Below are 16,350 nucleotides of genomic sequence, written 5' to 3' on the forward strand. Positions count from 1 at the left end.
AAACTATTTCAAACCCTAAATTTTTAACATGCTGCAGACATTGTTGCATTGCTTTTATAACTCTGTGCATTTTACACACACACACATATATAAATATATATATATATTATTGTAATAATTTGATAATATAAAAAATAAAGTCTCGATTAACCGTAGTATTAATTTATCCGCGCATGACCCATCCCCACCATTACCTCGGATAATGAAGATTCTACAGTAATAATTTATTTCACTTGTGCCTCTGGTCATTGCAACGTCGCGAGCCACCATGGAATCACGCGCCTGCAACAGCCGCAACGTCTTGTGTAGTCGTATGGGAACCGTGTGAATATATTTTATGTAACAGCCTTATGCGATACTTTTGATTAATACATAAAAAAAAATATAAAAATGTATTCGTAACAACGTGAAATTATCATACGTGTGTTTTTTTGTCTGAGAAAATTTTAATATTTGTAATATATTAATATAGATAACTGAGGCATGTCCAAAACTAGGTCAAACATAAATATTGAAGGGCCCTACTAATGTATGAGTGAAATCAACGCTGTGTATACGGTAAGTGGGTTACGTCGCCGCCGTCACTGCTAAACTGCAGGTCTAACACGAATTTGTGCGAATATTGTAGTTTTTACAGTTAGGTACACTATAAACGAATGTCACGAATGGGTGAATCGGATAAATGGCGATTAAACCGCAAACTTGTAAGTTGTAGGTAAATAACATGATGAGGAATGTAATCCGAAATATATTGTAGTGACGTCAACCTCTGTATTGATTAAAATTAATTACTAGATACATCATACCATTTACTGAACCTACTTTTTTTCGCGGAAATTAGCTATTTTTTTCGTTGTTATAGATACCACTAAGAGGTATAAAATATGATTATAATTATTAGTTCACCCGACTATATACTTATCTTTGACATTCTAGAACTTTAAAGTTTAAACATTTGATGCCTACAATTATACATATTATAATAATCTTAATTATTTAATTATTTTGGACAGATACTGTGAATGTTTAGAATTTATACACAAATATGAATATTATCATACTTCATATAGACTCGATTAAATATTACCTATCTATCATGATGGTTCAATTATGATTTTACAGTTATTTAGTAGTCTAATACTCTAATAAAAATATAACTACAGTTTATACTCTTTTCATAACTGATTTAATATATTATATTATAAAATATTTATTTTTTTACAAAAACTACAATAAACTACTATACAATTTAATTTGTACACTAATCGGGAAATTTATACTAATACATTTTATATATTATTTTGAACGCCTTTGATAAAGATAAAATCGTATTCTGGTTTTACATTATAGCGCATTAGGTATAAAGGTACGTTTAATATTTATTGTTCAAATTATCTGCGACGCATACAAACTTGCAAATTGTTGTAGGTAACCTATACCCAAAATAAATTGTACATAATAAAATGCATATGTTATACTAAAATATATATGTAGAAATGAATCTTTTTAATTTGTAGATTCATTATAGATCAATTAATATCCATTATTATATTTTCTCGATAACTATATAATATTTATATAATAATATAGTCTATAATTATCTATCTCAATATTATTACCCATATGATCTATACGACTATATTAGATTATAAATACAATTAGTACAAGTATGTATAAATTAAGCTACAATTATTAAAGATCACATGTAAAATTACATAAACTATTGTGTTAGTGTTATAATAAATAGGTTAAATTTAATAATTATTGTATGCCTAAAAGTTGACTTACTCCGCATACTTATATAAATAATGCAATTGATAGAAACCTAGTTAAATAAATCTAATATTTTGATTATTTACTATAAAAACAAATGTAAAATTGTTTCAAGGATTTTATGCATTAAGAAAATTGATTATTTCATTCTTACACTAAAAACACATGACAATTGACAGTAGAAGGTCGACAAAATATTGACCAATAGAATAACATGTAATTGTTAGACATCATGACTACCTCTAACTAAACTAGTGCGCGGTATACTTGTATACTGGCAAGTGGCTACTGTGAACAAATTGTTAAAAAAAATTGATTAATGTTTGGAAAGTTAACTTATTACTCTTAACTCTTATATCTAAATATTTTATTAATTTATCTTTGTATTATACATTTACTATGGCTTAAATGGTTATTTACAAATTTAATACAATATTCAAATTTGTAGATACACAATACTAATATTTCTTCGAGTATTGTGTTTTTTATTAGTGCTGTATTGTAATAAAATATTTAAACACATTAAAAAAAGTACTAAAAATTAAAGTTTTATTACGTTTCGTAACATTTAATAAATAAGTATGTGTATTCATGAGAAGTTAATTTATACAAATAGAAATTCTCATTTACTTGTCAAAAACATGCTTCTTAAAACGTGAATCGTAATACTGTTTCATCGTCTGTAAATTTCTTTAGATTTTTTTTTAATTTCAATTTTATGGCACACCCCAAACGGCTCCCGCCCATTGTTTGCTTATTCCAAAACGGCTCCGGTCGAAAAAGATTTTACGAACAGGAAAATTCCCAAACTGCTAACGGTAATACCGGTATACTAATTTGAGCTTTTCTAAGTCTCTGGTATAAGTAAACGCATTTTATGAAAAAAAAATAGGAGCCCATTGCGCAAATAATCGACGAGTTTTCATTGAACAAAATAACACGCATTGAGTTTATAAAAAAATTGTGCCAAAAAAATTCACTAATAATTTAAATTTTTGATTTTTTTTTATATATTTATATATACACACGTTTTACATTGTTTTTTAACTTATTCTTAATTTAATTCACAATAACGCAATAATATAATATGCTTTTTTATTTTTTTTTAACTTTAAAATGTAACTCACAATAATATATGCTTTTTATATCATTTTTATACATTTTTTTTTATAATTTAGTGTTCACCAATACATCTTTAGCCACACCTCTTTTGAGATAGTCCTAAGTCTGTATGAGGTGGGAAAGAATTTGTGTTGTAAAAAACCGGAGCCGTTTGGGTAATTACCTGTTCGTAAAACTTTTTTTGACGGGAGCTGTTAAGAAAAAAAATGTAACTTTTTTAAAACGGGAGCCGAATGGGTCACGTCCCAATTTTAATATTGCCATTAATTTTAAATTAAAATCATATTACCTAATATGAAGTAAAATAAAATTATTTACGTAACTAATATAAACAAAAACAATCAATACAATATATTTTCATAGAATACCTATAATCAAAATATGTTTACATATTATACTTACAAATATAATTTGCAAACACTCTATTGGGAATTAATTTAAGTAGGTATATTCATGTAATGTATATATTAATAAAGTTCGTTCTCATAAAATAAAATGTATTAAATTAATATTAATAGATTTTATAGATTGTATACATAATAGTATAATACGTATATAACCTTAACATAGCCACATTACTGCTTATTACTTTAGTTATTTTTAAATGTCAACAAATAATTTCAAATAATTATATTATTATGAAATGTACGTTCAGACGTCATCATAAATCTAATCAAATTATAAATAATAAACAAAAAAATAGATTTCTCAATACTATGTGTGGGATGAATGTAAATAAAATATTTAGCTTATCGAATAGTTTTCTCACATAAAAACTAATTTTAATAATATAAAATATTTAAATTTTTTAATAAGCAACATATTTATATGTTTATTGTTTATAAAAATAATTGGCTGCATTCACGAGTGTGCGTAGTGCGTAGACTGATGGGCGATGGCTAATAAAATGTGCAACCAAAATTTTAAAAATCTTAAAATAAATGCCCAAACTAAGGCTTTATAGTATATATATATATATATACAATAATTATAATAATATTTTTGATAACCATTTTTATTATCACTGATTCTTATTATCTAGAGAATTAAAGGTTTTTCAATACATTTTAATATGCTGAAAAATATAAAAAATATTTTTATGAAAACTTGTTTATTGAAAAGGACATAATTTTATAATTATTGTCACATAATTAATCCATGGACGTAGATCATATCTATAAATGTTTTTATTGTTTCTCTCTAAAAACTATTTTAAAACTATTACATTTAACAAATTTAAGTGACAAAATATAATTGAAATGTAAAATGTATGTAACATAATGTAAACATTTTAAATAACTGTTAGTAGTCATAATTTAAACACTGTAACTAACAGCCATTGCTGTCGAAATATATTAATTAATAATAAATTAAATGTAGGTATATAATATATTGTTTATATAAAGATTGAACTTAGAATATTTATTAAAAAAGATTTGTTTATGTTAAAATTTTATTCAAGAACTTACTATATTATGTATAATAACTAGTAACAACGTTTATTAAAAATAAAATAATTATTATTTACAGATTTTTGGTAAATGAAAATATAACAAATAATAATCAATTAAATCAAAATTATTTAATGATCCATATAGTGTATCCAATTGTAAAACATAAAACTTTCTAACAAACTAATAACAATAACGAACCTGTATTTTTACGCTTTTAGTTGGGTTAATTAGGTATTTTAATAATAATTAACTCAATAGTAGGCACAATATTATGTAGATAAAATAATAAATATGTAGAAAATGTTTGTACTCTAAAAGTATGTCCATAACGCATGATCTATATTTTTATATTCTTTGGATATGTAAATTACCTCATTAAAGCTACAGCTAAATGTTTTTTAAAATCATAAAAACATAGAAATAAAAATATTCAGTTGGTATAATCAAACTCATTTCATGTATCCAATCGTTGAACGAGGAGGTCTCCTCGATATCGGTGACCCCAAACTGCTATAAATAGGTTTTCGAACTTTATAATATCGCACATATAATATAAGTAATATATATTTATGTGCCCAAACTATCCCGAAGACATATATTTCACGCATCATCTACATTATAATATTGTATACAATTGATAATCGATATTGTATGTATATGCCGACAATAACTATATAAAGATAATATTTTACATTATAATATTATGCCTATTGCCTATAAATCAAATAAAAATTGCATGTTTAAATTAAAATAATAAAATGAACAATGTCATAGTGTAATACAATAAAAGTAATATTAATTCAAAACAATATTATTGCGTTCATGGCTCCTATTGTCTCTAGCTCCTTGGCGTTTCGCAATTTAAACTCGCAGTAAAGTACGTTCATGTACACAACTCATTTGAATCTCATTTCGCAAAAAAAAAAAAGAATATAATAATAATAACAAACTGTAATGAAAAAAAACCCGAGGATGTCACGATAATTTGGCGAAAAGTACGACGGTACAGACATAAATGGATCGTGTCACTTCGACCTGTTTTCCGTTTATTGTATATAATAAATAGCACCGATGGTTTTTGGTTATAGAATTCGGTGCCAGGCGGAGCACAATTCGTCGTTAAAAGTTCAATTGCAATACTCCGCGTAACCCACTCGATCGTCAGTTGTAGTTCTTGACAAGGGCGTACATACCAACACACAACAGTGTACAGGTAAAAGGCAATAAATTCCATAGTAAAACATATTATACTTTTATCTCAAATACCTATTTGATTCTTTTAATTACGTATAACATTTAAATAAATTTTAGACATCTAAAAAAAAAATATATTGGTAGTGCCCAAATGATCATTGATAATTAATTAAATATTTAAAAAAATTAAATATCTTGATAATATTGTTTTCTGTTATAAAATGAAATACAATAATATCATAATAATTTAGCTTACTTGTATTATTTGGATAATAAACATCAGCATTGACTAACTATTATAAAATTACATATTTAATGCGAAATTAATATTTTAATTATGTAAGTATTGTACTACTACTTAATAATAATTTAATTTTTACAATAATAATATATTTTTTTTAATATTATTACAATTTGAAATATAGGTAATGACAATAATTTATTTAAATAAAAAATGCTCACATTTATTAATACTACCTAAACACTTAAGCAAAATAAAATTAAAATAATTATTTATTTTAAAAATGTACTCAAAAATATTATAATATATTACCTACATGATGTCTAAAAACAATAAACACACACGGTGTACCTCCTTATGTTATACTTAACTATATAAATTATATCCTTGTGTGAAAAAAATGTCGTTTCCGTAACCGCTGAACCATAAACTCAATTTTCGAGGTTAAACAATAATTACTTTACCCACCTATTCAATAAGAGCCAATATACTTGTTGATGCTTACTATTAGTTGTGTAATAAAAAATGTCAAAACAATTTTTTTTTTATTGAATTCAATTGACTGCGCCCGAAAAGGCACAAAACCGTATAAATCCTCAGCGAGTATATCCAAAGGTACGTGTTGAAATGTTTTAGTCGTATTCTTAGTACCACTGTGAACTATTGTGATAGACCATCCATCTTAAACGTTTCATCTTCATAATAATATATGCGTGATATGTCTAGTGACAACACAATGCCTGATAATGAGTGTCATCGTTGTTCTGCTGGAAAAAAGGAACCTGTAACACGCACGTGTGATGAACAGAAAGAAGTGAGTTCGTTATCTAATATTTTAATTTATATAATATAGTGTTTTACGTATGACAAAAAAATATTAAGGTAGGTTACAAATGTTGTAATAAGATTTTTTTATTTATTTTAGGTTCTATCGTCGGTTGTTGATGATTATTATCCTTGGGGAAAACCTGGTCATGGTGCTCCCAACGACGATGGTCTTCGAAAAAGGAAAATATTTGCAGACCCTCCATCTCCTCCTTGGAAGGTAGTTGATAATTTGTAACTTTATAATTTTATATAATAAGTTTAATATAGAAATCGTTAACTAAAATTTCGTCTTGGTAATTGGTATTATAGTCTGCTAATGTATACAATTTTACAGCATACAAATAAATTGTTTCTTACAAGTAATGGAATATAAATTAATATTAATCTATATTATGCTAAAATGGTGGTACCTGTTTATTACATATTATGCATATTAATATATTATGTTTATATATAAAATTAGAAATTAATATCGACTTTTTTCTATAAAAAGATACTATTTAATTCTATTACACGATACATTAAATAGATATTTGTTTTATTTGTTGTAAAAACTCACTTCAAAATGTTTTTTTTTTTAATAACTGTTTAGGTAAAACTCTTTTTTTCTCTTTTACATAATATATTATAAATTTTAATATAAGATAAAATCAATATTTAATGTTATATGTGAGAAACATTTTACGTGTGAACTATAAGCAGACTAAAAAAACATGCTTTATTAATATAAAAAAAATATATTTATAATACTGTGGGTCTGTGTATTTTATAAAGTTAATTGTAAAAATAATGGTCAAACAAATTGTATTATTTGACGGAACCTTTATACTTCATTACATAATATACATTCATGTAATATAGGTACTAAAATAATGTATAATATTAATATTATTATTATATAATATATACTATAATGGGAAAAAGAAAACTATTTGAAAATAGTACATCGTCATCAAATTTATCTAGACCTTATGCCTATAAAAAATTATCTCAATATAAGTATAAATTATATGAATAAAATACCTCAATCATAAATCATGTACCTGTAGGTACTCAATAATTAGTATTAAAACAAATCATACGCCAATAAATTATAATATACTATAAAATGTATTATTTAATAGCCTAACATTATTATTTATAGAGTATCAGCGTAGGTTAAAACATAAAACATAAAATATAATGTAAAATATATTATGTTATGCTTTCTTTCTATTGGTACTATATTATGAACCAAACTAAATTGCATGTAAATTTATGTTAGATACACTTGAAATTGGTTGACAACACTGACAACATTATTGGTTCTATTATAAGAATATAAATATTCTAGTGTTGAAAAACATACACATCTATAGGTATAATAGTTTTATTATAATACTTCTATTATAGAATAAATATAAATGTTCAATGTATAATTTATTGAATTAATCTAATTAGATATACCAAAACGATATTTTATAACATGGTTGTATTATTTGCAATCAATATAGGTACTATAATTTACATATTTATTTATATTTAGGTATAATTTAATAATGAAAAATTAATTATTAAGGACAATTTCAGGAAATTAGTAATGAAGTGACAAAAATGGGAAGGCCCGGTGGCGGTGCGCCTCAAAAGACGTCATCCGGAAAAATCAAAAACTTCCGTATCGAAGACCCACAACTTAGATTTCAATTTCACGCTCCTGATAGAAATATGGTGGACAATGATCTTCGATATAGAATGCCATTGAAAGATCAGAGAGCATATAAGTTAGAATTAGGTAAGAATATTTTAGTGTTATGATATTCTATAGTGTATTAAATTTAAATATATGAATAAATATACAGTTATTTATAAGCTATAACTTTTTTAGTTATTTAAAACAATTAGTAAAACTCTACACGTTTTTTAAATGCATTGAACTAATTGTTTGTCAAATTAGGTGGTAGGTATCATTGTATCAATAAATCATAAAGATACAAAATGAGCCCTGACATCCAATCATTCAATCTGACTTAGACATTTATTTAGTTTCACTGATTTCAGGTGAACGCAGATGTATTTTTATAATAAATTTAAAAGTATTGATAATTATTATATTCGGAAAATGATTGTAATCAAAACTCAGTCAAAACATAAAAGTTCTTAAAACGAAACTTGTTTACATTTCTACGTAGTATTCGGCAGTTTTTTCTTAGCGTTTATTGAATTACTTAGAAATAAAAAAAGACAATGATTATTCTGTATGCAATAATAATATATTCTATAAGCTAAAATGTGTTTAAAAAAACCATATTTACGTTATATAAGAGACGATGCATTCCTAGAAATCTAGTAAATTCCATATTAGCAAATACGGATACCACTCTGTTATAAAGTAGGTGTCGAGTGGATCGCTGTAATGGGTGTGCTAAATTTTAATTCAATGATATACCTATCATTGTATAGGAAAAATTATTCTGAGCAGAGGTGGTCTTTTAACCTACATACTAGGTGTAGTTCATAATGTGTTTTTTGATATAGCTATTCTGGCCATTTAAGTAATTTATTTTACTTTTAATATTGTGATAAGTTGCTTAAATTTTTCCAAAAAAAATGTATTAAATTAATATAAATATTTATTTATAATATTAAATTATTATTGTTATTAAATAATTGAATTGATTATATTATAATATATAAATAGATAATATCTAAAAACCAATCTACAAATTTTGAAAATTTGATTGCGGTAAGGTTCGGTTAACGTAAATTTTATTATATGCATAAAAGTTTGACGTCCCCTCACATTTAATGTTTTTCAATTATTATAAAAATATTATTAAAAAAAATAAATTAAATTATTATTCATCATTAAAATACGTAAATTCGTCTAAATTTAAATTACGAATTTATTATTATATAAAAAATTATTCTATTGGTGTATTTTTTTAGATTTTTTAGTTACAGCATCGAATACTTATGAGGAGCATTTTAATAAATGACCATACTTTGACTTTAAAAATTGAAAATCTTATGCATTTGTTATTTCAAAATACTTATAATTTGTAAATTTTCGTAATTTTAACGAATTTTTCAAATCCTTGAAATTGAAATGCATATAAAATGAAACTTTGTCTTATTGAACAGAACTATACTTCAAACCGTAAAAAACAAAATATTAATAAGAACGCCTGAAAAACGCACACCTCGGCAACACAATAGTATGCCATACGGTTATGTATAAAATTATGCACTATCTAAATAATTGTTTATTCAATTAAATCGCATTAGTTATCTTTATTGAAAAATCAATTCAACCACTAACTAAATATACTTTAGTGTTACTTGTTCAAATAAATTATAAAAATACCGAATTTTTAGTTATAATAGCGGGTGTTATGAACCAGAAATTTAAATTTATAATAGGAATTAATAATAATTTAAATAGATATATGGTCCTAGACCGGTTAATTATTAGTAATACACTAATAATATTATCTATAAGCATAAACAAGCAAAATATTCAAATAATTTCAAAATAAATAAATGAATATTTAAAATATTTCAAAATATAATATTTCTACAATGTACATACGTTATTATATTTTATTAATACATTTAAAAAAAAATTCGTATTGCATAACAAATATGTGTGTATTTAAAAATTGATTGTGTTTTTATAAATTTTCCAAGTCTATATTATCTGTGGTAAAAATAATTAATTATAAGTTTTCCCATAGATAAAATAAAAACAATTAAAATATACAAGTAACATGGTATTTCTTTCATATACAGAGGTATAATAGATATCGCCATTCACCTATTAAATTACCTAACGACCGTTTATCATAACAATTTATTACCGTTAAACTATTTATTAATTGCAAAAATTAATAATTATATGATTGCATAAAATGACAAAACAATCATATAATTTATAAATTAGTGGTTAACCACTTGTATGTCCATTATATTACCAACCTATAATATTGTATATTCATTGAGATTCACCGGCCCTGATTCAAAAACTAATATAGAAGTGGACGAGGAAGAAAGTAAACTACAGTACTTACGTTTTTGAAAAAAAATTATTTACATAATTTCTAGTCGATAAATTATTATTTTTTTTAATTAAATTTTTTCTTTTTTTTCTTTTTGAAAGACAATACACATTTTTAATTTCATATTCTGAAGCAGATTATTTTTTGGAGTATTTCAATTATCATGAATTGCAAAATTCGGACGAATAGTTTATGAGTTCTAAGTATTTAAAATGTAGACAAGTAAAGTAGTAGACCAACATTTTGGAAGCTACTTCTTCACTCTGCTCACCATTACTTGAAATACTTATTAGTTATAACTGATTAACTACTTCTTCGAATTTAAATTTTTATGTATTATCGAAATATTCTGAAAAATATTCCACTTCAGAATAATATGGAATTAAAAATGCATTTTGTCATTCAAAAAAGTAAAAACATAAAATATTTTAGAAATTAAAATATTAATAAATATGTTTATTTTTGAAAAAATGTTGATTTATTTCGACTGGAAATTATGTAAAAAAAATATTTAAAAAAAAATGAAAATTTTTTTCAAAAAATGAGTATTGCTTTATAAAAGAATCTCCCTGTATGTAAGTGGTTATATATTGAAATATATATTAATGAATAAATTACATCCATAAAAAAAATGAGGAATTAAAAATATGACGTTATACTTCTATGATAATCTAAAATTCTAAAGTATTTGAGGAAAATATGTATTGGGTATACGCATTATATTTAAAACATAAAACTATGCCAATACGAATGCCAAAATTATGGAAAATTACGTTAATATAAAGATTTATTGTAAATGGCATCACTAATTACTCAAAGACTAATTTTATAATTCTTCGGATATTAACATTAATTTTTGTGAATGTTTTATAGATTCATATAATTATACAAATATTTTTTGAGTACACAGTCTTTGTGTTTCTGTAAACAATTTATAATGATATATCTCATGTGTATATTATTATATAAGAATTAAAAGACATCTGTCCCATAGTAATACATCGAAATATATTTTTTATTTTTTAAACATTTTTGGACAGCCAAGTATATTTTATAGGAACAATTTTCATGAAATATAAATGTTTTAAAGCACTGTTTACTATGTTCTGTACACAATAATATAATAAGAAATTAATTTTCAGATAGTTTATCATGGAACAATATTTAATTTTTCTTACAATTAATATTTTTTTTACTGTTCTATAAATTATAATTTTAATTTTAATGTATTTTATTTAATTGTTATAAAGTCAAAATAAGCTAATGAATCAGAAAAATATTATATTTTATATAATTAATATTTAATTTGGTTACCTAATTATTTAAATTTGAAAATAAGTGTATGTACATTAGAGTTCATATCTAACACTTATTGTAATATTAATTATTATACGAGTACTATTAGGTACAAAACCATGATTCATTAAAATGTAATATTTAAGTTAATCTAACAAGTATTTCATAACAATTTTAAACTATGAAGTTTCTGTAAAAATATTACCAAGAAAACTTTCGATTAAAAACACCTTCTACTTTAATATATTCTTTCTACATCGTAGGTACTTATATTTTTAAATGAATGGCACCTCCTAGATCCTCACTTTGGATTCATGCCTGTCGCGATGTAAATTAATCATAATAGCATGTTGTGTTCGCGTTGTTGTATCTAACGTAAAATATGTATTCTGAAACATTACGGTTGCCTATTTCCAGCTCCTTAGGCGCAATACATAAAAATATTATTATAAGTAAAAAAATGAATTGCAATATTTTCAGATGAAATGGTCAGGGAAAAACAAGAAATAGTCGAAGAAAACCGCAGAAAAGAAATGATCCTGGATCAAAAACTGGTAAGTTTAATTGTATAGTATTTATTAAAATATTTCAAACAATTTGTACATGTTAATATTGATTGGGTTAGTTGTAAAATGATTATTAGAATTCGATCGCAGATCCCTGGGGTACACCATGCCCAGGGGGTGTTATTTGGAGAGATCCAAAAAGTATTGGAAAAAACTTCTTTCGATCGTTGGTAACAATTTTCTGAACATTGATTAACATTATACATTTACCTACAAACGATAAACTCTATCGTTGCTTTATCAAATTCTTGAGCTTTTTGCTATAATACTATTTATAAATTATTATTGTTTGTGTTTTTATTTATTATCAAACATTTAAATTCTATATTAGCTTGAGCTTTATGGCTTGAATAAAATAATATTATAATACGTTTTGAACTTGATTAAAAACAAATATCTAAACTATAATAATATTTGCATGGTAATTTAATATTATAGCGTATATTGCTTACGCATAGTTCATAATAATTATTTGAAATAATAAAACCATAATATTTTCTCTTCTTTTTAGGGATATGTGGATGGAAAGATATTAAAATTGGGATCACATCCAAACGACAATAAAGAAAGCACTGAAGATATTGTAATACTTTATATATATATATATATATATATATACATATAAAAATTATTATTAAAACTATTTAGTATTGCAATAATCATTATAATTATATGGTTGCTCATCATCGCCTCGGGTGTATAATGTCAAACAAATTATCATTAGAAAATGCATAATATGTTATTAATATTAAATATTCTAACAATTAAACTCAGATAATATGATATACGTATAATGGTGTATGAGAACACTACATAATTAAAATCTTTCAACTCCGTTTTTATACAATACATTATCATGTATGATAAACTTTTGAAATATTAAACATCTATTTTACATATTTTATAGGAAGCAGTTACGGGTGGTGTAGAGTTAGCTCCGTTACTTGCGTCAAAAAGAAGACAAGACAGTAAATGGCCTTTGCACACAAGTGATATAACGAAAATATATGATCCTAAATCAAAGCAAGTTTTATTTTTTATACAAATTATACACATGATTATTAACTGTAACATATTATTATAATAATTTTTAAATTTTTTAACTAAAAAACTTATCATTATTAATGAAAAACTTTTGATTCAATTAATGAATAATTAATATGATATTAAAAATATTTATAAAACTGTATGATTTGTTTTCAGTTTCTTGATCGATGAAAAAGAATATCATAAGTTTCTTGAAAGACAAATAAGTGGACGTGAAAGACGCAAACAGGTAAGAACCGCATTAATACAATATATGTACATGGTAATTTTAAAACATGTTCATTCCATTTTTATGTTTAAATTATACATGAAATATTTAAATTCTGATTTTTTACAATTTTCAAGTGTAGTTAAAAAAAATATTACTTAGATTATTCACAAAATGTATGAAGTATTATGTGGCCATACCAACTTTTGTTTTTCAAAAAAGAATCTTTAAGTTTTAAAACAAATTGTAAACCAAATGATTTTTTTTTTTTTAATATTAACGTACCTATATTTTAATCAAACTTTAAACGAAATATTTTTGAGTTATTCTACTTTAAATACTAAGGATAAAATTCTATTAAATAATTTATAAATAAATATATAATAATAATCAGATGTAAAGTATAAAATATGTATCAATAATTACTACTTATACAATTGTCACCTTTTAAAAATTTACCTTATAAATACAACATTACGATTAATCACATTTACTTAAACATAAGATGTATAAAGGAATTATTAAGGAGCAATAAAATTACTTTTTTAAAATTACTAAAAGTAAAAAAATAACTGCTTACCAAAATAAGTTATCAAAATCATTGGGAAGTCTATTATTGCTAGTTTATTAAAACTTTTTTGACTTTTATTTAATTCCATAATTGTAGCACGAGCACCAAGAAGATATACAAGAAGGACAAAAGCACCATGAAAATTGGAATGAGTTTTGGGGTAGACCAGGTGGTGGAGCACCAAAAGGAACAACGAGACAAAAAGAAAATCTAGAGTATATGCTCTATCAACTTCCTATAATTAATAGGTTAAAAGAAAAAGAAGAGAGAAAAAATTGCAGCGATTGCAAAAAATCACCTGAAAAATAAATCAACTTTTTACAGTTTATCTCGTTTATTATAATATTCAGTTGTAGTCGACCACAATGGGAATAGCGGTACTTTTAACATTTATGTAACGACTAATGAGTAAACGTATGTGTTAATTTAGTTCGTAGGATAATGTTCAGAAATTCGATTTTCATTATTTATAAAATTTAATCTTTATTGCACATGGCCCGATTTCAAATTTTGTTCGACTTAATAAAATTATTTACAATTATGATTATTACAATTTTACGTTTATAACAAAATAATATACCTATTAGTTCTGCAATTCTACTTTTCTACATTCTTATTTTTTTCCTATTTTCTATTTATAGATCTATATTTTACATTTAATAATATTTAAAACGTATTATTACTTACCGCAATAGCTCTTGGATTTGAAATTAAACACGAATAATTTTGAATTATGATTTTAATCTTAATTTAAGTAACCCAAAAAGACTTTATAAGTACAAGCAAGATAGACAATTTAACGAATAACTTAAATTTCAAAAAACATTAAATATAGGTACATGTGTTTGAAATATCTTTGACCAGCTTTTCCCTAGTCTTTTTTTTTTTAAATAAAATTTAAATTTTACACTTGAATTACATAATTTATAATGATACAATCAATCGTTTTAAAATGTTTTTTAAACATTCATTTTTTTCTAAATATTTTTTCATTGTTTTAAATGTTTTATTTAAATCGTGTCTTATAAATTATAACTATAATCAATAATAATAATATATGTTTATAATATTATCACATTTAAAATATAAAATAATATAATAGGTACAAAGTTTAAAGTAAGTGAAGTTAGATGAATGATTCTCAAAGCTCGTGAAGCTCTATTTTCTATTATTTAAAATTTTAGATTTATTTTTCCAATTTTCCCGAAAATTATTTTTGAAAAACGGTTATTTTTACATATTTATAATTTGTGTTTTATTTCTTTTTAATTAAGTTTGAATTGTTGTTGAGAAATTAAAAAAAATAATTTTTTTAAATACAAAATACTATAAGTTTAATTCCCAAACGAATGATAATGTATGTGTACAATATGGACTGTGTTCAAGAAAAACGTTTTCCGAAAAATAAACGAAATAACACTACTTATTTTAAATATAGCTTTTGAGCTCTACTCTAAAGATAATACAATAATAACGATGTCAAAAACATACTTATCCATTTAAACATCGATTAAAATTAATGTGCGATATGTTTTTTAAACGTACTTTAACGACTTTTCACTTTAAAAAATTCTGAATGCAATATAATTATAGACATAAGCAAGTACCTAATATTTTTTTCAGATTTCTCTTTTCTTATTCATCGAAAAATGCAATTTTCTTTAGACTTAATTGTTTTAATAAAAAAAATTATATGTTATCGTTATACATTATGTACTAAGATTTAATTTTTTTTTATTTCATTTACAAATAAAACTGTCGATGTCATAATAAATTTTATATGATTGCAAATCCATAATCCAAATATTGTAATAATATGTTCGCTCCTATAAAATAAATCACTAGAAACTACAACTATAAAATGAAAATTGTCGTGGACACAAACAACTAATGACACCACGTAATGTTTCATTTAAAATAACTGTCTGCAACTGTTCATTTATTTGATAAATTATAAATGTAATTATTGTTATAAAGATTTGGTGTTCCTAAATAAAATCTATCCCTTTCATCGGT

The 16,350-nt window shown here is 23.9% G+C and overlaps 1 protein-coding gene across 5 annotated transcripts; it reads left to right on the forward strand.

Moving 5' to 3' along the window:
* Positions 1–480: 480 nt before the first annotated feature.
* LOC113548972 lies at positions 481–15,240 on the forward strand. Of its 5 annotated transcripts, none has more exons than XM_026950090.1 (12): positions 481–558; positions 5,438–5,562; positions 6,361–6,399; positions 6,457–6,598; positions 6,710–6,829; positions 8,182–8,383; positions 12,423–12,496; positions 12,586–12,678; positions 13,020–13,091; positions 13,416–13,531; positions 13,712–13,784; positions 14,431–15,240. In XM_026950090.1, exons 4-12 carry the CDS (start codon positions 6,494–6,496, stop codon positions 14,641–14,643), a joined length of 1,068 nt encoding a protein of 355 aa, XP_026805891.1. In that variant the 5' UTR covers positions 481–558; positions 5,438–5,562; positions 6,361–6,399; positions 6,457–6,493; the 3' UTR covers positions 14,644–15,240. The 5 variants fall into 5 exon arrangements, with proteins under 5 accessions (XP_026805891.1, XP_026805892.1, XP_026805890.1 ...); XM_026950091.1 differs by having other exon boundaries at positions 6,511–6,598; XM_026950089.1 differs by lacking the exon at positions 6,361–6,399 and having other exon boundaries at positions 6,421–6,598.
* Positions 15,241–16,350: the final 1,110 nt, after the last annotated feature.

Source organism: Rhopalosiphum maidis, chromosome 1 (assembly GCF_003676215.2).
Source record: "Rhopalosiphum maidis isolate BTI-1 chromosome 1, ASM367621v3, whole genome shotgun sequence".
NCBI classification, from domain to species: Eukaryota; Metazoa; Arthropoda; class Insecta; order Hemiptera; family Aphididae; genus Rhopalosiphum; species Rhopalosiphum maidis.